General features: G+C 47.0%; 1 protein-coding gene across 6 annotated transcripts in view; it reads left to right on the top strand.

The window, feature by feature from the left end:
• The window catches only part of CLIP4 (CAP-Gly domain containing linker protein family member 4), a 609451-nt gene that overhangs the window by 307511 nt on the left and 275644 nt on the right, over window positions 1–26296 (top strand). For 3 of the 6 annotated variants that reach the window (XM_069608713.1, XM_069608712.1, XM_069608710.1), the window contains exon 9: window positions 14683–14817. The exons of the other annotated variants lie outside the window; for them this stretch is intronic. In XM_069608713.1, the coding sequence (XP_069464814.1) occupies window positions 14683–14817 (135 nt within the window). The remainder of the gene's footprint in view (window positions 1–14682; window positions 14818–26296) is intronic. 6 annotated transcript variants of the gene reach the window in all.

Raw genomic sequence — 26296 nt, 5'->3', positions numbered from 1 at the left:
CTAATGTTGGTATTACTGTCCTAACCCTTTTAGCCAGGAGTGCCGTTAGTATCTTACTATCCTGATTTAGTAGTGACAACGGTCTTTAAGAGCTACGGTCTATTTCTTCCTTGTTTGGTTTGAGAAGTGGAATTATCACATTATCACGCATACTTCCCGGGAGGATTCCCAGTTCATATGCTTCATTGTATACCCTCGCTAGCAGTGGTGCCAACGTATCTACATAAGCCTTATAGAACTCTCCTGTTAGCCCGTCCGTGCCTGGTGCTTTGCCTGAGGGTATCGATCTTTTGGTGGCCATAAGTGTTACGGGCTCCTCTAGCACATTACTTTGATGTTCATCTAGTCTCGTCAGGGTAATAAGGTCCAAGGCGTCCCATATCTCCTCCTCCCTCTCTAGTAGTGGGTCAGTGTAGAACTTTATCGGAGATCGCACATTTCTATTTTTATATAGCCAGGCTACCATTCTGGTTTGTCAACTTGGGTGTGACTTCTTTCCAGGTATCTTGTGTAACTGAACTTATCCAGCCTATCCCATTGTGTTATACACGCCTACTTCAATCTGATTTCTTCCTCCACATGTTCCTCTCTAGTAGCCCCCTTCCGTTCTAGTTCTAATAGTTTACTGTCTGTATCCTGTAAATCTTTAGTGATGGCTTTCTGCACCCTCCCCCACCCTCCCGATGTGGCCATCATCTCTCCCCTAATCACCACCTTGTATGTTTCCCAAATTGTACCCACATGTTTTACACTACCCTCATTTACTTCTATGAAATCAACTGTCCTAATTTGTTCCTTAAACGCTTTATCTTGCAAAAATGTGCCTCTCAATCTCCAAGTTGGTAAGGGCGGTCTAGGGGCCCGACACCCTCCATACTGTTCACAGGGGGGCGTGATCCGACAAAACCCTAGCCTGATATTCAACCTCTGTAAATTTCTACTCGTGTTCTTCTCCCATAAACAAGTAATTAAGCCTTGTGTGGACTCTGTGAGCGGCCGAGTAATGTGAGTATTCTCTGCTATGTCACGACTACCAGCTAAAAATGGTCCGAGAGTGTGTTCAAGACGTTGGCTGGTGGGGCTGGTCTTTTTATGCTTCGCATCGGACCTATCCTTGATTGGGTTTAGGGTGCAGTTAAAATCTCCGATCCATATCACAGTTCTTACCCTGTACAGGCCTAGTCTCGCCTACAATGATAGAAAAAAGACAGTGGCATCATGATGAGGCGTGTATGTGTTCACTAGATTCTCAATCATACCATGTAATATAGCCATCCTACCTTCATCATCAGCCTTAATGTTCAGTACTTTGAATGGGATAGCAGGAGTCACCCATATTAGGACTCCTCTTGCGTATGGTGGAGTACATGGAACCCACCATCACATCCCCCATGTGCTGACTCATTTCTTATATTTCTGTGCATTCAAGTGTGTTTCCTGCAATAGCGCTATTCCAACTTGATGCCGTCTTAAAATACGTAAACACCCTATGACGCTCGACAGTTATTGAGGCCTCAGACATTCCAGGTCATAATTCTCACCCCCTCAGCCATCATGTGCTAATTCCCCGACATTCTGGTGGGACCTTTGGACCGCTGTCCTCTCCGACCGGGATAGTGTTGTGTACTCTATATTGACAGACGGCCCCCCCGCTCTTCCCTCCCCTCCCGTGTTTCCGCTCTCCCCCCCAACATGTAACAAAACTTCCCCCAACTGTAACTGTCCAGCAATGCCATGCATGCTCAGACTCATCCCGCTTCCGCTCCGCGAACCCCCAGTCAAATCTGGGGCTCCTGGTGAGCAAAGGGTGGGTACAATACTGTACCCTATAAAAAGGATATGGGGTAGTAGGGGATCTCCATCTTGTGTCTAGTTCTTATTGCTCCTGCAATACGACACATCTTGTAGCTACAGAAGGATATCACGCTTCCTGACTTTTATTTCACAGTGGTTCAGCATGTCAACTCCATTAGCGTCCGAGTGTTCCAATCGTTCCAGACGTCTGGTCACTGCCACTGAGCTTTCTGTTTGCCGTTCCCTCCTGTGCTCACTTCTCGAGTGGTGGGACCTTTGCATTGTCCAACCAGTGTGTCCGATGGTGTCTCAAAGAACATGGTCTTCCCATTGTGGAGGATCTTCAACTTGACAGGGTTTTCAATCTCCCTTTCGTGGCAATAAATTGTGCACAGCTTTTTTGTACCTGGAAGGTGTAGTCCCGGTATATAGCCAACTTCGCAGAGGCTCTCTCCTGGCGAATGCTAGGATCTTCACTCTGTCCTTATAATTGAGGACCTTCGCTATAATAGGCCTCGGCGGAGCTCCTTGTGGCGGCCTCTTTACCAAGGAGCGGTGTGCTTGCTCTATAGTTAATTTGTTTTATTTGCTTGCATAGCGCACCAAGCCCTGGGGTATCTGGGTGCATTTCTTGAGGTACATGTTACATAATATATATACAATGAAAATATGCAGTAAAAATACAAAGTACATTGTAATATGCAACGAATATACAAGACAAGAATATATGCTGATATATATACACAATAAAAGTTTACAGAATGTACAATCTTTTTAGGAACATGGTAACTGCTAGTAGGACTGCTACTGGCTAATCATAACCGGTAGCCTAAGGGTAGGACCTACTCGGGCTCTGGGCATAGTCGCGTGGGAGGCAAAAGTCTAGCGATCACGATAGGTCAGTTTGGATATTATTGGTTATTTAGGTTGGAGGCAGGAGTACCCAACATTTTTTGTTCCGAAAAGAGAGGAACACAGTGTCAGTTTTTAGATCAAGAGGGAGTTTGTTCCAAGTTTTGGCTGCTAACACGGGGAAGCTAGAGCGCCCTGTTTTCTTTAGTTTAAAAGAGGGAATGTTTAGGCAGTGTGAGTAAGTAGATCTGGTAGGCCTCATGGATTCTCTCCTGGGGAATTTGTTAATCAGATATTTAGGCGCTGAGTCATTGAGGCATTTGTGGGTAATCATAAGAGTACGGAAGGTGATCCTGTCTTGGATCGGAAGCCAATTGGCGTTTTGTCTAGTTTGTGTGATGTGGCCGGAGCGTGGAATATTGAGAGCAGCCCTAAGGAGTTTGTGAAGATTCTTTTGACTAGTGCCCAAATAGATTATTGCAGTAGTCCAGTTTGGTCATTATGAGGGCTCTGGCCAAGGTGAGACAACTCTTGGAATTAAGAAAGCGTCAGCAGGCATTAATCAATTTAGAGGTATAAGCCGCAGATGAGGCAGTAGCATTGATTTGTCTTTGGAGGTTTAAGGCCGAGTCTAGGTAGAAACCTAGGGTTTTAGCTACCTTGTCTATTTTGATAAGATTGCCATCAGTAGAGAATGAAGAGTATTTGGGGCCCAGCTTGCTGAGTCTTAGGTTAGATCCGATGAGGAGGATCTCAGTGTTGTCGTCGTTGAGACAGAGGCCCTGGTTGGCCATCCATTCCTGTATTGTGCTGTATATTTAATTGAGAAGGGTAGAGTCAAATTGGTAGTTGCAGATAGAGTGACGAGGATCTGTGTGTCGTCAGCGTAGTTCGTGTATGATATGCTTAGCTCATCTAGATGGTCGAACAGTAGCTTAGTGTATATATTATAGAGGGTGGGTGGTACACAAGAGCCTTGGAGGACTCCGAAGGTGATGGGTGAGGGTATGGCTGAGGCGATAGGAGAGACGACCCCTCATGGATCTGTCTGCCAGGAAGGGGTTGACCCAGGCTGCCGGTTGGCTGGAAAATGAGGCAGCTACAGTTAGATGGTCGGTAAGGATATTATGGTCGATTAGGTCGAGTGCTGCTAAGTCCAAGAGTAAGAGAAGTGCTGGTTTACCGTTGTCTCTAGCCTTGTCCATTTGGATGTTCAGGTCCAAGAGGGCTGTTTCTGTCCCATGTCTAAGTCTGAAGCCCGATTGTCTGGGCCCAGGAGGTTATTTGCTTCAAGGCGATTTTGGATTTGGATTCATGCAGCCTTGTCTAGTATTTTTAGAAGAAAGGGCACAGTAGTGATTGGTCTGAAGTTGGTTGGGATATTCGGGTCAAGATTTGGCTTTTTCATAAGTGGCATGACCCAAGTGTCTTTGAGATTTTTTGGGACGGTACATGAGGCAAAGGAGGTGTTTATGAAGGATATGATAAAAGGTGTGAATTCTTTTGCACCTTCTTTTATGATGGCGGCTGGGCATATATCGCCCTGACACCTGGAAGGTTTGATTCAACCTCAAGAGAGGTGACAGGCATGAATCTGAAGGTTGTATTTGCGGTAGTAGTTAAGTCAGATTGGTATCTTTGCTTAGGATGCAGTGAAATGGCGATATTTGGTTTAGTGGGAAGCGCAAGGCTTGCCCTTTTTGCTATAATTTTGGTTTGGAGTAGAGCAATTTTATTGAGGAGCGCCTTTTTGATGTTTGTACACCAGAGGGCATCTTTTTTGCAAGAGTCCGGTGGAACAATAGGAGATCCTAATTCTTTAAGGATTAAGAAAAGCTCCTAGGTATAGGATTTAGCATTAGAAATTCTGTTATTGTAGCTTTCTCTTTTAGTTTCTAGGATGGCCGTTTTATATTATGTTGGAGGTGTTTATAAATTTGTCTTTATTTAGAAGTGAAGGGTTTTTTCTCTAGGATGCTTCTGCGTTTTTTTGTTTTGCGTAATGATTTCAATTAAGGTGTAGATTCAGGTTGAGATGTGCTGTCGGTTTGTCTTACCTAAGTTTGAGAGGTGCTAGTTGGTCTATGGCAGCTAGTAGGTTCTGATCTATATAGTTCTACCTTAGCGGCTGGATCTAGATTCGAAGGCAGTTGTTGAACGATAGGTTGGATCAAAGGGAATATGCTTTCTAGAGAGATTCAGCGGTTATTTCTGGTTAATGCAGGTGGAGCTAAAGTATCCTTTGGGGAGGAAAATTTGGAGTATGAGATTGTGAAGGATATGACGTTGTGGTCGGACCAAGCGCAGATATTTTGGTGTCTCAGTTAAAATCCGCTACCCAATCTAGCGTTCTGCCTTTGCAGTGAGTAGGGTCGGAGATCCTTAATGAGAAACCCAATTCTTGGAGAGTATTTTGGATAGCTAGGGCGTTGGAGTCTAAATGATCGTATAGGCCAAGGTTTAATTTGCCTAGGAGTAGTATTTGTGTGTTGGATTTTGTGTTTAGCGTGAGGAGGCTCGTAATGTCATCCTCAAAGGAAGTGAGTTGGCCAGGAGGTCTATATATGATGTGGGTGAGTATTGTCTGTTCCGCTGAGAGAGGGAGGTTCACTGAAAGGAGTTGACCAGATGTAAATAGGGTATTAGGGCATTCTCTAATGGCAAGGGAGTTTTTTGCAATGATAGCTACCCCACCTCCTTTCTTAGAGGTGTGATCAGTATTGATGATGGTATAATCATCTGGGACTGCTAGCACCAGAGCCGGGCCAGCCGCTGGTGTAGCCATGTCTCTATGATAGCCAGGCGGTCTAGATCGTTGGATGTGATCAAGTCAGTGATGTGTAGTGCGTGGGCAATAAGTGACCTAGCGTTGATTAGGGCTCCCTTGATAGAGGTGCTTTTAGTTATGATGGAGGAGCGTCCAATCTTTTAGTTGGAGTAGGAATTGGAGGTGGTGTGTCAATCATGGAAGTTTGGGTGAGCCTCTGTGATCTGTGTTGGACAAGGAGGCCTGATGCAGTGCGAGCTCCGAGTCTCGTATTTCTGAGAGAGATGAGATCTGGTGCAATTGAGTTGCTGTGTGTGGCAGACATGATAGGGTAGTAAGTCCCAGGGCAGTGCTTGGGAGGGTTGATGGGTAAGTTGGTTGAGTCTAGTGTGGCGAGAGCGATGTTGAAAATGCAAGTTGTGCATGAAAGTAGGACAGAGAGCGAATGCAGTGTTGCTAGCAGCCAGGGAGGAGGTGTTGTCCTTTGGGTGTAGCAGCGATATTCTCGAATCGCCATAGGAGTGGGCAGTATTTGGCAAAAAGCAGATGAAATACACAGTAGTGAGATTAAACTCGGGTAGGCAAGGCTCAGATAATTAGTAATAACTAGGCTAGTGTCGTACACAGTACAATGGGTATAGTATATGGTAGGAGGCTAGTACAATACACAATAGTATGGCTAGCAGTTAAGCACACTAAGTACATTAAATTGGTACTAAGTGGGTCATTGTGATACACGATGGAGGGTACAATGTTTGGCGAATGGCTAATGCAGTACTCGATGACATTGAATAGGCTAAATACATTAAATTGGCACTAGGTAGCTCACTGTGATACACGATGGGAAGTGTAATATTTGGCGAGTGGCAAATGCAATACACAGTGAGAGACTGAGATTAAGGCAGGGTTACTTAGACCGCCAATGTATTGTTTTTATCAGTGCAAAAGCCTGCTTTGAATAGGATGAACGCTAGGCAGGGGTGAGCAGAGGTGGAGAGGTGACTGCCAGGGACGTGATATATTGTTAGGATCTAAAGCACGCTATGGCCAGCAGGAAGATATGTTACAGGAAGAGAAATTAGAGTGTGCCTTATTGGCCGTGGGTTGGGGTAGCAAAGATATGGCTGCAATGAGGTTGCCAGTCACGTCCTGAGCAGGGTAAACAAGCGAATATGGACAGGCCGTAGGCCAACATTGTTGTACAAGTTGTGTTGTTTGAAAAGTACTTATCCGGTTGGTAGTTTGTGCGTGCAACGTTAATTTGAGAGGGAGTGTAGAGGGCGGATGTATAAGTTGTAGAACGCTTGGCTGGTCAGGAGTTCTGGAACAAATAGAGAAGGGAAAGGTTGCTAGTCTCCCCTTAGTGCCCTGAGGCGAACAGGGGCAAACAGGGCCTTTGTCTAGGCCTTCGTCGGTAGGCCGGTGTTTCCGCCTACCGGCGGATGTTGTTCACAAAAGAAGAGCCCTGGTTATCTAGCAACTGGGCAACAAAGCCATAGCCTCGCTCTGGGGCTGCGATGCGCCCCACATTTCTTGGTTTGGCGGAAGATTGTGCGGGTGTCAGGCAGATCGAGCTCTTCAACAGGCTCGTAATTTGACGATGATGACACAATGGAGTTGAATTAAATTACCTCAAGGGAAGCTGGTGTACTGTATTCTAATTCAACACCCTTGCAAACTGCTGGGGGCTGGAGACTCGGTGCACGTGGCATGATCATGTGATGGTGCTGCTCACTCCTTGATGCACCTGGAGGGGGGGGGATGGGTGTTAGGCAGAAACCTGTGCAGTTCCCTTAGGGACCACTGCAAAATATTTAGGACTACAGGTGTTAGCAGTAAACCCACTTGGTAGCAGTCTGTACCACCCAGATTTACCTGGTAGCTATGGCCGAGCAGTCAGACTTCTCTCAAGAAGAGTTAGTATGCAATGTATACACAATAGGCACTCAGACACACCAATACAAGCAAACACTGACCAGAGCTTTGGTATCAAAGTATATAATTATTTATTTAAAAACACACTGTTTGAAACACTCCAGCACTCTTGTTGTAAAATATTCTAAACACAGTTACTATTGTAATATATACACCCCTTTTTCCTTATCAGATAAGTCTCAGTAAAACACCACTTATTTTCATACAGCGGTGAGCGCTTAACTAGATGGCACTCCAATAAGTTTGTGAGAAAGGGAGGGAAAAAGACAGAATATGGAAAGGTACACCACTCTAAGATTCAGGAACACTGTTAGCAAGGCAGAAGAGCAAAAGTCACTGGTGAGCCAAAGTCCAAAGGCTGGGCCCACTCTTAGAGAGAGCAGAGCACAAATGCGCCCAAGATCACAGTTACACTAGGCTTAGAAAGTCTTGCAGAGAGTTCAAAAAGAGTTTAGAGAGGCTCAGAAAAGTTTAGCCAGGCTAGCCCAGGTTCGAAAGCCGGGGGCGTACAGTCGGTGGCAAGGGAAGCCAGACGGGACACGGTACCTTAAGTGGGAAGGATCCTCCAACGGTGACAGTTGTTCCTGGCAGTGGGTGCAAGTCGCGTCGTCGTCCAGGGGAAGAGAAGATCTCTACTTGGAGGAAAGATGAAGGTCATTGCACTGCCAGGGAAGAAACCAGCTGCAGAGTTTTCCGGTTAAAGGTGGTACCTTTGTTTCGCGGTCGTGGTAAAACGTGGTATCCCGGTTGCCGGGTGCTTGGCACAGGCAAAGCGGCCACGAGGTATGTCGGGAAGGCGAAAAGACAGTGAAACTGGTTATCCCCACCAGTCAAAGGAAGAAGACTCTCCGGCGGGAGATCTCCTCTGTCATTGGGAAAAGTGGTGAGACGGTCCAGCAGAGCTCCACCGGTGGTGTCGTCGTGGCAGGTCAGCTCAGCTTCTCCCTCGTCGGATTCTTGGGTCCTGTGGCGACTTCTGAAGTTCCAGTCCCCAAAGCCCAGCTTTTATGCAGAAAACTCCCATTCACTCAGCCTAGCTGTCACTCAAACATGCTAAGTGGTGAGCCAGCCGGCTCACCACTTGGGCCAATCAGGACGGAGTGCGACTTGAGTTGCCTTGGCAACTCAGTCCAGGGTGCCTAAATCCCCCTCCACCCCTCCTAAGTACCCCAGACAGAGTGGCACCACTTTGGAGGGCTTCTGTGGAGAAGCCCGCCAAAATGTGGAACAAAGGGCTCGACTTGGGTTGGAGTCACACAAGAGAACACAAACGCCATTTTAGAATCAAGTTTTGGCAAAAAATACCAACCAGAGAATTAATATTAATTAATTAAACCGGCGGTATGTTCGAGGCTACCGTAAATAATTAAATAAAGATAGTAGCCTAAAACAATGGGAAATCCCATAGGAAAATATTCGCGGTTGAATATAAAAAGTAGTATCCACTGCCACCAGCCAAAACTCGATCAGGGGGGACGGAGACGTGCCCCCTCGACTAACAGACCCTGGGGCAATTGAATTGCCCCAGCCAGTACGTCCACAATATGATGGTTTGTACTGGTTCTGTTCAGAATTTAAGACTAGTAAAGTCAATGGTGACTTTACATGCCCTGGGAGACAGTAGTCAGTCCCAGGGTGTGGAGTCTACACTGGGGGGTCACTATGAGACCCCTGTGTTACTGCACTGAGGGTGCTGTGTAACACACATCACAAAAACACATGAAGCCTTATGGGGTAAAAGACCCCATAGCCCATTAAACACATCTAGATTCAAAGAAACACACTCAAATCATGCCCAAGAGTTAGGGTAAAAGAGTCTCACTCTTGGCTGGAGAAAAAAATAAACCCCAAAAATCCAGCAAAGCTGCTGGGGGACTCACTAGATTAGGAAATTCAGCCTAAACAGAGAATTTCAGCCTAAACAGAGAATTCTCCCTAACAATGGGGCTCTTGCCTTCTATCTTCCCTCGGTGCTCACTGCTGTACTGAGTCAAGTTTTCAGCACCCAGCGCCTGCAGCAGTAGGTTTTCTATATAATTAGTGGGGTCGGATCCCTCCGTTCCATCCGGTAGGCCCACAATCCTTATGTTATGCTGTGCCCTTCCCTCAGCATCTTCCGCTCTTCCTACAACAACTTCACTTTTTGCCGTAAGATGTCCACCTCTTTGTATATCTGTTTGCTTTCTGTGGTGTTCTCCTGCACCTGTGCTTCCAGTTTGCATTTACGCTCCGCCAACCCCCGTACATCTTGCTGCAACAGGCCTCCGTCTATCCTGACTTCGTCAATCTTGGATTATATAGTGGCCTGAGATGCTGCGATGGCATTTAGGATCTGCTGGTTTCCCTGATCTGCAGCCTCCTTGTGGCCCTTGATCTGTGCCTTTTCGTTATGCTTATGTCCTCAGCAGTGCCCTCTGGGTTCTTTGCAAAGGCTTCCATGGTGGTCTGTTTGCCCTTTGCTTTGTTGCCTTTACCTGCCATCAGTTCTGTCGAGTCTGGCTCTTCCTCACCCTTTGGGTTTTCACTGAGATTGTGGCCTATCGGTGTCTTCTCCGCCAGTGTCCGTTCTAGAGACTTCCGTGGCTTCTCTTGTGCTCCGTGTCCACCTTCCCAGTTGTCAACCTGCTGGCCGCTAGTATTGTTGTTCTTAGGGCAGGACCCTCCCAGTCTACCATTCCATTGCGGCTTCTGACATTTGTCGTTTGCTTTGCATCTACTCCTGGCTCCTCGCGATAGCTCGCAGATCCCACTCCCTGATACATTTGTCTTATGTCCCTTCTCTGGCCCTCTTTGGTGCCTGAAGTTACGTGTTTAGTCAATGGTGGCCCTATTGGACTCGTGTCCATGAAGTGGTGCGCGCTCGCAGCTCCCTGTCCTTTCTGTGCTTCCTAGATTGGGATGCAACCAGTGTAAACTGTCATAATGCGCTTCGTTACCCCAGGTTACCTCGTGGTGCAGCTTTGTGCACTGGCTTTACCACCGCCTCTGTGCTGGGCTATTCAGATCTTCCTTAGTCCCCTCTCCTTACTGCATCAGTCTCTAGTCTCACAGCTCAGTGACACGCTCACAGCGTGCGTCCCAGGCTCTCCAGGTCACTCCTCCCCAATCACCTTGGTGGCGCCACCAGCCAACTTGTGCCCATCCACTCGTTGTGCACTGAACGCCACCTCCTCATATCCTGCATGCCCGGAGGGGTGGTTTTGCTTCGGGGGTGTACCCGTCCCGGGAGGACCCTGTACCTACTTCTCACTAGCTTATTTTCTGCAGTGAGCCTTATTGTGTCACTCAGTAGCAGCACCTACTTGGAACTGCTTGTCCGACATAAATGAGCTGCTGTGTCGTCCCCTCACCGCTTTGACTGAAACTGGGGAAGTTCTGGAGAGTCGGGCGACAGAATCAAAAGTTTTCTCTCCAGCCTGCTGGCTGGAATGTGGCTGCTGCTTAAGGGCCTCTTCCCTCTGCACAGTGGAGACATCCTTCTCTGTCTTGGCGTGTCGCCTCAGTACCCCGTGTAATTAGAGCTGGTCGCTTTACATGCACCTCTGTTCCGTGGCCCGTGCCCAGTCGGCCACTGGAATGTGTCACTGCTGGCTCACCAACCTTTCAAACTTAATGGGCAGCTCCCCGATTGGGAGATCCTGATTCAATATAACAATGAGTTCCGCTCATTGATTCTTCTGGCAGTTCTTATGCACCTCATTAGGTTAAGAGTTGCTGGGGTGCTGAGTTATGCTTTTCCTATTCCTGGCCATATTTAGTCCACTTGGCTGAAGTGGGCCCAGACTTATGCAGTTTTTATGTTGGTGACAGCGGAGTGCAATGTTTGCAGTCCCGTAGACAGGCGCCTCCCCTCCTGCTCTGCCTGTCGTCCGGGAGCCTAGTCTCCTGTCACAGCCTTGTGCCCTCAGTTCCTCTTAGTGCCGCCGTTCCGAATCCTGGTTCTCTTGACGCTCCTCGCCAGCACCAGTATGTTCCCAGACGCTGCCCCGGTACTTCCCTGGCATGCGGATTCACTCATGATTGTCCCTTTTTCACCGGCGCTGTCTAACCCTCCTGCAGCACCCCATGAAGGGCTTCCTCACCGGGTGTCTGTGTTGTCTCCCTCGTGCTGTATCCCTCACGGGCGTGGCGCACCGGCCTCTCTGCCTCTGTTTTGTGACTGGGCCTCGCTTTATCGTCCGGGCTTCACAGTCATAGTGTATCACACTTGATACAGTATCAGAGTAGATTTGCTTCCGCCGTATCGGACCCGCTTCCTCGCTTCCAGCCAGCAGCGTACACTTTCACCAGCCGCTCCCAGCTTTCTCTCCTGGCCGCCTACAATTCCTTTGTTCAGCCGTGCCGGCCATTTTGTTTTGATGTTGCTTCACTGGATACAAATTTGCGATCGCTGTGCAACTTTATGTATCACTCTCATCAGGCCCATCTTTTCCACAAACGTGCACCCCTCCTTCATACTCAGGCGTTATCTTTCAGTTATTCCATCTTGATATATGCTTGAAAGTAAAAGATACTTCTTGGGATACATCAAGGTGATGCGCAAAATCCTTTAAAGTTCATTCATGTCAAGAAGCAGAAAGTCACTAGCGCCGATGCATTTCGGACCTGGGGTCCTTCTTCAGGGAGAGTTCTGCAATCTTGTGCGTTTAACTCACTGCGCATACGTATATACCAATTCCAAAAATCAGTTTTCTCTATGTTGTGTGTTCAATTATACACTGAAACCAACTACATCATACTGTATCGATGTGCTGATAAAATTCACTTTTCACAGAGACGTACACAATATGATGTGCAACTTAGCCTGCGTGTTTGGCAGGGTGCATGCTTGGTCCACTTCAGATTTGTTATGAATGCAGGTTCTATCAAAACATAGGTGCTTCAGACGCCGACTGTGTGTCTCCTAGTTCAGCTCTAGTTAATGTTGTGTGTAACAACGGTGTTAATAGTCAGTGTGCAGCATGTCTTCAGCGAGAGCCGAACAAGTGAGTATCAAAGTAAGACAGACCCAAGTGACCACAGTTCAAGGGTGTTTATTGAACCTTATCAAGGGTGTGATAAACGCCTTTCTAAACCTAAATCTCAGATGGGGAGCAAGCTACGACCATCCAATAATGATGCAGTCTTAGTGGAGTCTCGTCAGAATAACATGTCCTATACCAAAAAACCTATTGCCAATCCTTACTGCTAATTTACAAATAGTGTGGGGAAATATTCATGAAAAAGGAAGAAGTGTTCACAAAATGATGTCCGGGTGTTAAGGCCGTTGGCCTCTCTTCCCCTCGTTTTTAGCACAGGACAAGGCGGATCACTCAGCATAGCACACTCTTGGTCTTCTTTGGCACGAGGACACAGTTCTATTACCAACATCAGGGCCTTCTGTGCTCAAGTCTCTTATGTTAACAAAGCCTCTTGATTCAGAGGGCCTGATGTACTATAAACAAATGAAAGGTTTGTTCACAAATAAGCGGGTCAGGTGAGTCACTCTTCACCCTGGATCCCCCTCTTCCAGACTCAGATCCCTTTTATACAACTAGTCTCCCTCAGCCGGGCTTGGACTAGTCTCAGTTCAATTTTATGGCAACCCTCAGTCGGGTTCACATTTGCCCGAGCAATACCTTTTTGCATGTGACTCACGGTTCGGGCTCACATCCCTTTTTCACAATTACAGTTCGTATTAGCTATAGAAGACTTTTCGAATGTGCACAGGGTTTGGCTTTACCCATAGCAGCACCACTTCGATTTCCCAGTTCACAATTGGCGCCGGACCACTCTGTATATGGTATCCACTTTAGTTTCAAAAGTTCAGCCACTCCTTGGATATTCAATTATATTTGCGTCGCTCATCACATATACCTTAAACTATGTTCTCTGCAGATTTCTTCATACAATGTTGCCGCTCACAACCTTGGTTCTAACACAGACCGGTCTGCTATCAGTCTCCCAGACTCACCGGCTGTGCTGACTTTATTGGTGTGGCTTTGTTGTCGGAGCCATGGACAGTACCACAGCGTCAATCGCTCGTCCCCGCCTCGGCTGTTGATGCGGGAAAGCCCTGGGTACCTCAACACACAATGCACATTTCTTCAGCATTAATTCCCGGTCTTATGTTTCTTATCCATGAGGGCTCGTGAAAGTAACAGTATTCTTCCTTTGAAAAGGCCTAGGGCAATTCCCTCCTTGCAACCCTTTCTGGTCTCGCTGTCTTTCTCCTCGTATTAAACTGCCACCTCAGAACTGCTGCTTCCTTGGGTGTTTTGCATAACTCAGAATGTGCTTTTGTGCTCCGCCTTTCATCCAAGTGGGGAAGTGTAATGGAAGTCAGGTGTGTGTAATTAACAGCAATTGTCTGACTCTGCCTGACCCTTGTGCTGGGACATTTCAGATATACAGCTCTGGCGTTAGTCCATTGTTGCTCATGGTGAACTGTCTGTTAGAAAGTGTTTGTGTCGGAAAGGGGGGGGGGGGAGACTTTCTGGGTATCCTACCTGGTAGGTTGGTGAAAAGGTGTTAATGAGAAGGGGATACCGCGTCTCAACCCTCCGGTGTCCCACTTCCACTCCCTGAGGACCCCTCATCCAGGAGATCCTTCCGCACTGGTCCACCCCCAGGAACTAGATCCAAAAGCGATGGCCATGCTTGTCCTGGCCACCTGGATGACAGATCCCTGGGGACTAGCGGGTGAGACACCTTCAGGTTTCTCACAGTAGACAGCATCTTGGATCAGCTATGAGGGTTTTAAGACGGGTGATTATTTAAAGTCTATGGTTGCCTGCAACTGACCCTGTTCACGGGATGTGTTTGTGATGTCTGGTGCCAATGATGGTAAGAATTCCTTGTTACATGAGGCCAGCCAGGGCTTATCAAGTACTGCAGATGCTATAGACATGCACGCTGAATACCCAACATGAACCTCCTTCATCGCTGTGAAGGTGGAGAATGTGGATGTAATAAGAACTTTGACAAAGTCCCCTGCCTGGTCAAGGGAACCGGGTACCATTCCCCACTACATGATGTATGACGTGGGGTCTGCGAAACCCCTCCTGTCAAGGTAACCTATAGGTTAGACACTTTGTCTACTCGAGATTAATAATAACTTCCTACCATTCCTTGCCCACCTCTACTCAAATGTTGTTGTTGGACAAATGTGTGTGAGAGTGGGTGGCATTCAAGGAATACTCAGAAGATATAGTCAGGAACAAATTGGAGGACTGGTCATGAGCAAATGCTTTGAAGTTAAAACTGAACATGCATTTTGCAGCCCTTTTAACGTACTTCTAATTTACCATGTTCATACAAAACCAAAAAGTACACACGTATGTTTTTTCTCCTAGGTATTTTTGCACCAGTTTCAAAAATTTGCAAGGCACCCGATGTACCAAAGCCGCTTACCAGAAATTCCTTAGCACGGTTGTCTGGCAAGTCCCAGAAACTTGATGTTGCCCACATAACTTCAAAAGTAAATACTGGTAAGAGTAACAGACCTGCATTCTAGCGCAGAACGTTGTATTGACCGTCACTTTTATCCTCAGTGTTATTCTTCTGGTAATCCTGTCCTGCACAACAAATAATGCCTGCACAGGACATGGATGGACATGTCTTGTGCAGCGAAGTGGTTAAATAGCACATTGTTCCAGTGGTTTCCACCATCAGATGTTGCATTTATAGTTACACAGACCTTTCGACGAGATTTTCGGAACACACACATTACCTTAACTTAATGACAGCATCCATTGGTAATTGTTAAGGTTATTGCATAAATAATGCCATAAGCATTAGATGGCCTAGAGGGCAGAAAACAGATGCAGTAAAGATGGGTATGAATAATAGATACCTTATCACTTCTAATTGTCGATCATGGTTACTGCCATTGGCAACAATGCACTGCATGATCATCAACCGGGAGAAAAGCTAGCAAATATATGCTCTACTTCCACCAAGTTTAATTTGAGTTACTTTATAATGATCATTATGTTAGTAATGTAGTAAATGGAGGACCACCTTTTAAGTGGCAGTAGAACATCAAAGAACAGGACCGCCCCAAACCCTCCTGCCTCCCCTTACCTCTATGACATTAACAGATGTTTCACCCTTGCAGCTGCTTGTCCATTTCCCTTTGGCATCTGCTCCTTAATAGAGGACACTGCTCCCTATAAACAACAACATTCTTCCCCCACAACATCTATTGTGCATTCTCTGAATGTGGGGTGTTCACCTGCCAACAGCCCCCTCAGCTTCCCCTGCCTTGCCTCCCCTAATACCCAAGTCCCATCTGACCTCCCATGTTGGTCTTGGTCCACTGCAGTTCTTGTAGCCTTCTCCCCTACCTCTGCCCCTGCACCCCACCCAGTATGGCTCTTTCCTGCTTCTTCGGAGCCCAGTTAATTCTGTTCATAATACTTTCCCTCCTACCAAGGTCCCTTCCCACTGCACCTCTCCCCTATGACCCACCTCTCCGGCAATGGAAATAAAAAAGGACTGTCTTCAGTGGTACACAGAAAGGACTGTCTCTGGAGTATTAACTGTAGTACTGTCTTTTTCTGGTGTATGACAGCAAGCTTTATTAAGGTGGGAGGGAATGCGACAAAGGAGGTTGCAAGTGCAGGGTGGAATTCTGGCAGAGGGGAATGCTTTGTATTGGTGTGGATGTTTATTTTCTTAATAGTAATTCTGCGACTGCCAACCCTACACCAGAAGGTGGCCCAGTCCAAGATTAGGACATGCAAGAAGGTGCATATAGTTTGTAACAAGAAGCAAGTGGGAAGAACAGACGGATATTAATCAAGTGAAATGTAATTATCCTTGCCCTCTGGATCTAAAGGTAAGCAATGGTTGTGTGTTCCGTTTTCTTCTCGGTTGACTCAAGAAGTACTGCCTTAATGCAGAGGGACACGTGTCGATGGGATATGGTAACCGGTGTCTTGGCACTGGCTTGCATACTCTTTTTTTTATATGGATCTATATTTGTGAAACTTAAGGGAACCAACTCTGAGGGTAGCCAATTATAAGTATGTTCCTTATTTACATTATCTGGTTGTTCACTACCTAGAGGCATAGCTTACTATTCCAGATCTAGGTAAAAAAAGGAAAGTGTTTTTTTTGCTTTTACGAAACATCCTGAATAATACAGTTCCTTGGTCCAATTGTATAATGAGCAGACTATGCCCTAAGATCATGCCCTATTTGGCCAGCTGTTGTATTACATGTGAGAATCAGACACCATAGTATTGCGACACTGAAAGAAGGATGGGATTCAGCAAGTGCAAATTTTCTTAAATGTAGAGCTTGCCCTTGCAGCGTTATCAATTTCTTAGAGAGATTACACCTGAAATTAAGTAATTGCCCATATGAAGCGGTTTAGAGGCACAATAGGAAGTTAATGACACATAGTGTGTCCATGTGGGTGCATGGTGAGCTTGAAATGTGCTGCAGCCGCCTAATCAAATTGTGGTGGCTTTTTGACATGGGATTACCTTTTTAAATTATTCCACATAACAAGCTCCTGACAAAGTCGAGAGGCCAGGTGTGCCTCTGTCTAGGATAGATTGTGTGAAAGGTGAATGCAGTTAGAGAAAAAAGTGCAGGACGAGATGCTATTGGTCTGTGACCATGTTTAAGGATGGGTTGCGAGACGGGCATTCATAAAGGGGGGGGGGCTCACTTTCAAATCTGTATATTTTCGGAGAGTGAAGGATTCCTAGGAGCTGTAGGGAGCTTCATGTGTATGGAGTGTTACATGAATGTCGCCATAAAGCTGTGGCTCTTTCCTGCTTGTAAATCACTCTATGCCACACACAGTAAGGCCACTTCATGGGACGGAGGTGCAGGAAGCGGATCGGCCACAAATGAACAGCAGTGCTCCCAAAGTCGCAACTGAAGGAGGCAACAACCAGCGAGCCAAAGTGCAGAGAATGGGCGTCACACAGAAGTGAATTTGCTCCAAAATGGACTCACAGGCAAGAACGTGATCTGGGCAGCTTGCACACCTGGGTGCAGATAATCAAAACGTTTCCCTTGACCAAATAAAATGGACCCAGCAAATTTGGTGCCAATTTTGCTACTTTGATTATATAAAATGGATCAAACTGGTTTACCCCAACTCATATTATCTAAAATAATTTCACTAGGGCCAAAAGGAGTGTTTTGTTTATTAAGTTTGCTATGGAACATGAAAATAAATTTTGTAAATAGATAGCTTTTTATATTATGCTTGAAACTTAGTACAAAAAGTAGCCTCATTCATTTTTGCCCCAGTGCAAACATTGTTAGATGATACGGAGTGTGGCAAAACTGGTTTGCTACATTTTGTATTGTCAAAGCATTTACTTAATTTTCTGCTCCTGTTCAGATGTTAGGTAATCTGGTCCCTGAAAAATCTTTTATCAACAGTTGGGAGTGGTTGTATCTCAGAAATGAACATTTGCCATTTTCGTGACACCGTGAAAAATTAGCAAACATTTACATTTTCGTTTTGCCAAACCTTTCTATTTTTTGCTTTATCTTGCAAAGTTTTTATACTGCACCAAATCACCACCGCAATGGTTTTGAACTGCTTAGCCTTGTCATCCTGTGCATCATCAAGAATATGAGCACATCTTTGGCTCTGCATTGGTCAGGCCTTTAAGCCTTCCACATTGTTAAGGGTGTGTGAGAAACCTGAAGGTGTCTCACTTACTAGACCCCGGGGATCTGTCATCCGGGTGGACAGGACACGGCCATTACTATTGGAGCCAGTTCCTGGGGATGGACCAGTGTGGCAGGATCAGCTGGATGGGGGGTGGGGTGGCCTTGCGGAGTGGAAGTGAGACACTGATGGGTGAGACACCGATGGGTCAGACGTGGTACACTATTTCCCCATCCTACCCCGTCGGATATTCAGAAGTGCTAACCCTTGCCTCCCTTTTCTGACACAAACACTTTCCTACACCGTGGAAGACGATGGACTAACACTAGAGCCGTTTACCTGACATATCCCAACACAAGAGTCCGGCAGTCAGGCAATTAACAGTAACTATGCACACCTGATGGTCCTTTCCCTTCCCCACAGGGATAAAAGGCGAGTCAAGAGAGCACACTTTGAGCAAGGCCGAACGCAAGAGGAAACGGCTACACCGGACCGGCAGTTCAAACGGATGAGAAAGGCAGTGAGACCTGGAGGGATGACGAAGGGGTTGGGTGGGGGACTGCCCTTGCCCTTTTCAACTCAGACCCGCAAAGCCTCATAAGACCGGGAAGTCCAGCTGGCATGTGGTGCGACAGGTGTCAGCGACACACAGGGCCCTCCCGCGTTGATAGCCAAATTGGGAGAAGCGCTTGCTGTGCTTGACTCCCGAGATAAACGCCAACAGTTCAGCACAGCCAGTGAATCGGAGAAGACAGCAAAACCGAACCGTGCTAGATGCAAGGTTGCAGGCGGCAGCCTTGTTGAACAATGAACTTGTGTAATTGAACTTTAAAGAAACCCTAGTAGAAGGTTCAGAAGCAGTGTGTTCGGGCATTGCGGGGCCAGTGGTCGAAGTGGGCGGGAGCGGTGCTCCTCTACTTCTTTTAATGAAGTTTTACCGTTCCTATACTTTTATTTTAAAAAGAAACTGTTCCGGAACAGTTTCGTTTTAAAATAAGTGTAGGAAGCTGTTGAAACTTGCACTTTCAGTGCAATGCACTGAACATTCCCTTAAACTGAAGGCACATTCATTTGGGGGTTTATATTGTGCATGGGCGGGGGAGTGGCGATGGCATTTGCGGGGAGCGGTGCAGACCAGTAGGGAACATAGCTCCACTACTTCTTTTCATACACTTCGACCACTGTGCGGGGCGCTCATGGGAAGGACTTTGTGGGTTGTGTTGTTTGTTGAAACTGCAAGAACCAAGAGGCCTTAGGAGAGGCCAGTGTGAAGTGTCAAAGTGGTCCTTCGAGGGTCGAGCAAAACCCCTCATACACTCGAAAGTTTTTGACACATTGGTGAAAACTGGTCGAACTGTGAATGTGTGTGAAGCCTGACTGGGGGCTAAGAGAAAGCCTGACTGAGGCTTAGGAGAAAGCCTGACTCGGGGCTGGAAAACCAGTCCTGCCTAAACACCCATGAACATTTCGACGACAAATGTGAACCCGGCTGACGGATGTCCGCAACGAATAATTAACTGGCAAATGGGAACCCGACAGAGCGATGCCTGTGAATTAAGGGTAAACTGGGATATGCCCATGAACATTGTGACAAATGTGAACCTCGCGTATTTATGTCCTCAAAGCATAGTTTAAAAGGACATTGAGACTGTTGAACGATATGTTTTGAGTGAAAGGCCGTAGGGAACCCGATTGAGGGAGGCTAACATTGCAAGAAGGATCAGAGCCCTGCTGAGGGCGATCCAAAGGTGGCGAAGAGCAATCGTCCAACGCGGGAGATTAGCCATGGAACTTTTGTTTGCTTATTGTTTATGGTACAGCATGCCTTCTTAGGCAAGAGACTTTGCAGGAAAGAGACTTGTCCCCAGAAGGTCCTGGCATCGTTAAAAGGAACTGTAACCTTGTGCTGGCGAGGCCCTGCAGTGTGTACTGTGCTCAAAGGTCCTGCCTTGTCCCGTGCAATAAAAATGTGGGGAAGGGAGACCCCAGCCCTACCATCCTGACTTATCATTTGGTGAACACTTCTTTCTTTTCTTGAATCTATCTCAGAATAGCCTGATCTTCCCTTTGCTACTTATTGCTTGCCTTCCCTCTTATTTCCGCTCTTACTGCAGTTACATCCGTTGTTTCTTTTTTCCTCATGTCTTCCTTCAGCACTATTCTTTGACATTTATATGCAAGACATTGCAACAAAGTGTTGTAGAGATTTCACTTCACCGCAGGTTTCACAGTCTATCACAAACTGTTGGAAAGTAAAAAATGGTTTAAAGCTATTACTTTAGTAAAACATAAATCATTTAGTGAAAAGGGAGAATAGAACAAATTGTAAGTAATTTACAATATCGGTAAACATTTAGAGTATAACTCAGTTCAGCAGATTACCACTCTTGAAAGTTCCATTTGCCACTACTTAAGCATCTTTCTAAGTGTATAGCCCCTACAACCAGAATGGTATCAAAGTGCTGGTTCAACTGGTCAACACTGTCCAGGGAAATTCAAATTAAAATTCAAAAGGTTTTGAGTTTGCGACTAAAGTTTAGAAGTTGATGAATGCTGCTGAGTGCCTTTGTGAGGGAATTCCATAGCTCGTGGCTGAGACCTGAAATGATCGTCCCGTGGCCCTAGACAGTTTATATCGTCTAGTGCGTAACGTGGTGGTGTTCAGTGACTGGAGTATTCTGGACGGTCTATTAGATTGAAGCATGCTCTGGAGATATTGTGATCCTATTCCATGTATTGATTTGAATGCATTTTTAAAAAATTGAATAGATTGAGAAGCATTACAATAGAATGGTTACCCCCCTCCCTAAGCCCCTCCTCTGACAGCCATCTTCAGATTTTTACTGCATGTTCAAGTGTTGGGAATTTTTCTGCTTTTTGGATAGGAAAACTCTATTTTTCGGTCAATCAAGCCCTTGTGATCCATCGATTATCCTTCCGATTAACGGGGGACCCGTTTTCCGGCATCTTTCATGCCCCTTAAGGGTAGAAATAGTCCAGTGTTCCTCTTGGAAGCTTCCAGAACTTTGTCAGGCCTACACCGCGCGGGTCATGTCGGATGAGAAGGACGGCGCTTCCCTCTTCAAGCTGTGCTCCAGCTGCGGTTTGCGGAATGTGTTCACGGACGACAAGCATTCCCAGTGCCTGTATTGCCTATACCCAACGCATAAAGAAGATTGTGAGATCTGCTGTGGCTTCACCAAGCGCACGATGAGGAATCAACCCCTCCAGTTGGCGACGTGGCTCAAGACCAGGGCCTCTACCTTGGGTGATTTCACAGGGGTATGCCTCTTCCGGATCCAGCCACCCTGAGCGGGCTTCTAAGTCCTTTGAGGGTGCTCCAACCATGGGGGCCCAACACAAGGCCAATCACTGCTTCCGTCAGGGTCGCGGCTCCTGCAGGGAAGGCCAAACAGGAGAAGGCCAGTCAGGTCATGGTACCCGACCTGCCCGTGAAGGAGAAGGCCAAGCAGGACAAGGGGTCCAGCTTGCCCATGAAGGCTCTGGTGCACCAAGCCAAATCGTCCTCCTCGATCGAGTTGGCTGGTGTGGCCTCCCTTTCGAAGACAAAAGGGACTGACCCGTCCCAGGGTACCCCAACGGCAGCCAGAGTGGTTCTTCCTCCAGGGAGGGAGGCTTCGGCCAAGCCGTTTGAGAAGACTCTGGAGAAGAGGATGTGGGACCTCAGCCCAACACCGACTCCTCAGGACCCGAAGAAAGAGGGGGGCGGGGGGAACTCCAAGAAACTGATATTTCTTTTTCCGACGAGGAGGAGATACTTTCAGTCCACACCATTCAGGGTGGTGACGACGGCAATGGGAACGTCGGGACGATGCCCGCCAGAGGCGACGTCGACAAGGGTGACACCGTTGACTGGGATGATGACATGGGCGCTGGGCCCAGCGACCCTGCTCCCCAGGTGCCTCCTAGAGACCTTTCGCAGGACATCCTCTCGACCCTCCACACGCTGGTGACCCCATTGACACTGGGGGAACCGCTGACGAAGAGGAGGAAGATACATCCTACACCTCCATTCCAACCGTCGCTGCCCACCCCTTAGGGGAACGGGAATGGACACAGCGACAACGGACACAGATGACAAGCGGATGGGAGACCCTCCGTCACCACAGCCGAGAGCTTCTCCACCAGATGAAGTGGGATCCTTCCATTCCATTGAACCCATGTACCCAACACTAGGCCCTTTAAGGTGGGGTAGCAATACTTTGAGATAGATGGGGGTGCAGAATATACTCAATCATCAATAATCAGACTGACTCAGGAAGTTGGCAAAGTAAGTCTGTTTTAATATCAATTGTCTAAAACAGGGAGTACAACGAACATCAACTAACACGCTCTATCTTCTCACTCACCGCATTTCATAAAAAACATATCTTGTATAGCAAAAACGCATCATCATTGACGTCAATCTACGTGGCAAACTACACAAACCTACTTGGGAAAGTTCTAGGCTTAAAGGGAACATCTATCTAGGTATACTTTCCATTCTTTAATAGCGTCACTGAATTATAAAGAGGCCATCTTCCTTGCTAAAAAAGATACCTACAATAATCGAATCATCCAACACAAGGGAGCGTTTTAAGATCCTGAAAGAGCTTGAATCCCCAGCGTCCCCTCCGGACACTTGAACCAAAGACAGCACTTGGTGCTCCAGCATTCAAAACACACTCCTAGGCAAAATCGCTACCCTTCAAGTTAAAATTAATATCAAACAAAATAGCCTTCACTCTGACCACTTGCCCAACACCTCCTCACGTACCACTATCCCCACTCCACATACTTTCTCACGCTTCGCCTTCTCACCACTAACGATCTAGGAAGTTGAAAACATCATCAACAAACTCAAACCCTCTAACTGCCAAGGGGACACCTGCCCAACCCCCATCATTAAGGAGGCTACACAAAAGCTAGCCCCCTTTATCACTACATTCATAAATTTCTCCTTCAAAACAGGCATTGTCCCAGACAACCTCAAGGATGCCTTGGTCATCCCCCTCCTCAAAAAAGCTACCCTTCACCGAGCATTCCCACTAACTACAGGCCCATTACCACGGTACTGTTCCTGCTCAAGATACTTGACCATGCCGCCTACCTTCAAATTCAGGAGTATTTGGAATCCAAGAAACTGCTCTGCCTTAGGCAATCGGGCTTCCCCCCCTGGCACGACAATGAAACTGCCCTCATTGTTTTGAAAACCCAAATTGAAGGCTTGAAAGACCAAGGGAAGCTAGCATTCCTACTGCTATTAGACTTATCAGCAGCCTTCAATCTGGTCAATCGCCAAATTCTCTGCAAGCATCTCAAATCTGCCGACCACTTTTCTGACTCGGCCACATCCTGGATTAGATCCTTCCTAGACAACAGGTCTATGCGTGTCTTCTCCCCCCACAGCCTCCGCTGAACCCTCACCTGTCTTATGCGGTGTACCTCAAGGATCTTGTGTCTCGCTGACACTTTATAATGTGTTTACCAAACCTCTCTTCGATATTCTTGACTATCTGGGTGTCCCCTACACTAATTATGCTGATGACACCCAGATACTCATCCCTATCACAGTTGACCACACAGCTGACACCAGATCCTTGAACGATGTCTGTCTGGTCATTCAGGCGATGATGGCACAACATGAGTTGTGCCTCAACGATGATAAAACGGAGCTCCTCATTCTGGGCTCCCGCCCTCGGCTGCACTAATCGGATCCAGCATTCAAGTCGTACCAAAACATTAGGCATTTACCTTGATTCTACCCCATCACTGTCAAGACAAACCAATGCCGTTAGTTCAGCTTCTGCTTATGTATGCAAACTTATTACTGCATCCCGGCCTTTCCTGTCTACTGCCAACTGTACCATACGGCCAGAACTCTTATGTCAAAGAATGACTACTGTAATGCCCTGTACCTGGGGACGAGTCTACAAAACCTAAACAAACTGCAGATTACACAGCACAATGCCATTTGGGTAGCCCTTAACTTTCCCAGGGGGCAGCGTATCTCTGATACCAGACGTAACCTACGCTGGCTCTCAGTTGCACAAAGTATCTCCTTGAAAACACTTGCCCTCACCCACAAGTGCATAGCCAACCAGGCACCCAACTATCTGGCAAGCCGCTTCACCCCCCACACAGCCTCCAGACTCCTAAGATCAGCCCAAACAAACTGCCTGGTCCTCCCCAGGTTTAAATTGAAGACAGCAGGCGGGTCCAGCTTCCCAGTTTTAGCCACCAAACTCTGGAATAGTCTTCCCAACTTGCTGAGATTGGAACCCTCCTACCATTCCTTTAAACGCAAAACCAAACTCTAGCTCACCACTTCAGAACTCCCTCTATCGGCTTGAGCTATTGTCTGGGCCTTGCCTCAGTTCTGCTCATACCTGCTTATTCCTAACTATTCTCTCCACAGATTCTCTTGTGTACTATTATTATGTTCTGTATATATCCTGCATTTTAGGCGTATTTTGATCCCTATGTGGTATTCCTGTGACTTAGCCTTACTTTGCTGCGTAACGTGTATTTTGCACTGTATATACTCTGTTTTCTCCTGACCTGTCTTGACTGTACCCTGTAAATTGTGCTGCATTGTAACTTCATGCTAAGCGCCCAGATGCCTTTGGGCCAGACGTGCTATATAAATAAAGAAATACGAAATATCAGGGAGAGTGATTGGGTTTCTAACATCAGGTGGGCAACTAAGCCTTCCTCTAGTACAGGTCATTACGAACGTCATCAAATACACAATGTCCCATTGGTTATACAAACTAGTTTCTCTATTACGTGGCGCTCTATAATTGATTGGCTGTCATGATCTCTGCTTCCAAAAGGTCAGGGTTTTCCCAACTCCCTTGGAAGCAGATCCATAACCCAGGTTCCGAGTGCCAACCAGTCCCAATTGGGACCTTTTGGACCCAGTCCTGGCGCCAGTGGCACCAGGCTCATAAATATGCCCAGTCCCAGCGCTGGAAGCGCCGGGCTCATAATGCTTGGGTGGACTTACCTGCAGCAGACCATGCTGCTTACTTGCCTGCCAGTTGAGCCTCTGATCCTCTTCTGTTTGGAACTACTTTTCCTGTTGGGTGGGGCAGGAGCCACTCCCTAGATTCAGAACACTGGAACTCTTCTGGAAAGCAGGAACTCTTTTCTTACCTAGGCGTGGCTGTGGAAAGAGACACCTAAGCACTACAGGAGGCTATTTAAACCACACCCGATGGATGAATCTTGCTTTGCGTTATTCTGCATCCTCTGCAGCAGAACGCTCATCGTGTCTTCTGCATCTGATCCTGGGCCTAAGGAAAAAGGCTTACCATCCTGAATCCAGTCTTCAGCAACACCTATAAAGACAAGAAAGAACAGGTTAGCATTACGGTCTTCAGTGACAGCTCTTCACTTACCTGGTCCATCGGCTGTCACCAACGCCTCGCGCTGCATTCCGGCATCTGAAAGACAAAAGCTTACCAACTCTTCGCACGCTCCGGAGGCCTTCGGCGCTGCATCCCGCATCTGAAAGACAAAACAAGGTGCGTTTAAAGACATTGGGGAACTTTAATACTCACGTGCCATTACTCCTTTCCACATCTAACCCAGTGGGTATTCCGGCACCCTGCAGCCGCTCCGAACTTGTACCTGCAAAATAAAAAGACAGTTAGAGCGCATCGTGAAGCAGGCAACAAGTGCTTACTTACGTGCTTCCAGGCGCTTCTATTCATCACACGGGCTCCATCTTCAACTCACTTCAGCCCGTCATCCGCCATCGCCGGAACCCTGCAAAACAAGAGACATCATTACTAAAGACTTTTAAAGACATTAGAATTACTCGAAACTTACCGTCCGTGCAGTAAACGACGGACAGCAGTCCTCTGAAGTCAAGAGGCCTGCTCCCCTTATCCAGTGAAGAAACTGGTTACAGCACCCTGCCCCGAGGCAGATGGAGAGCACAGCGTTCACTTACCTAAGGTGAGAGCGTTAACCTTTGGGGTTCTACAGGAGAAGAGAAAGGGAAGAAGAGAGAGACATTCAATGACCCAGTTCCTTAATCCCATATTTTCTATCTGCAGACATCTTACCCTTCGAGTCAGACATACAGTGCACAGAGGTCCAGCCCAAAGAGCCAGCCGTGTGTTACACATCTCCTTTGAAGATACGGTATACGGCCAGTCAAGACTGGCGCCTCTACGGGAATCAGGTGAGCGTTACATTGGCACCCTCGTACCACTCTCTAATGTTCGACATACACTAGTAGCATGTCATCTATCATCACTCTTGCCGTCTACCAGTCAATTAGCCCACTGAACATTGGCCTTGGAAATGTTCTC

Source organism: Ambystoma mexicanum, chromosome 4q, assembly GCF_040938575.1.
Source record: "Ambystoma mexicanum isolate Mex_15411 chromosome 4q, UKY_AmexF1_1, whole genome shotgun sequence".
Classification (NCBI taxonomy): domain Eukaryota; kingdom Metazoa; phylum Chordata; class Amphibia; order Caudata; family Ambystomatidae; genus Ambystoma; species Ambystoma mexicanum.
The sequence above is the reverse complement of the archived record's forward strand: the minus strand, read 5'-3'. Positions and strand labels throughout refer to the sequence as shown.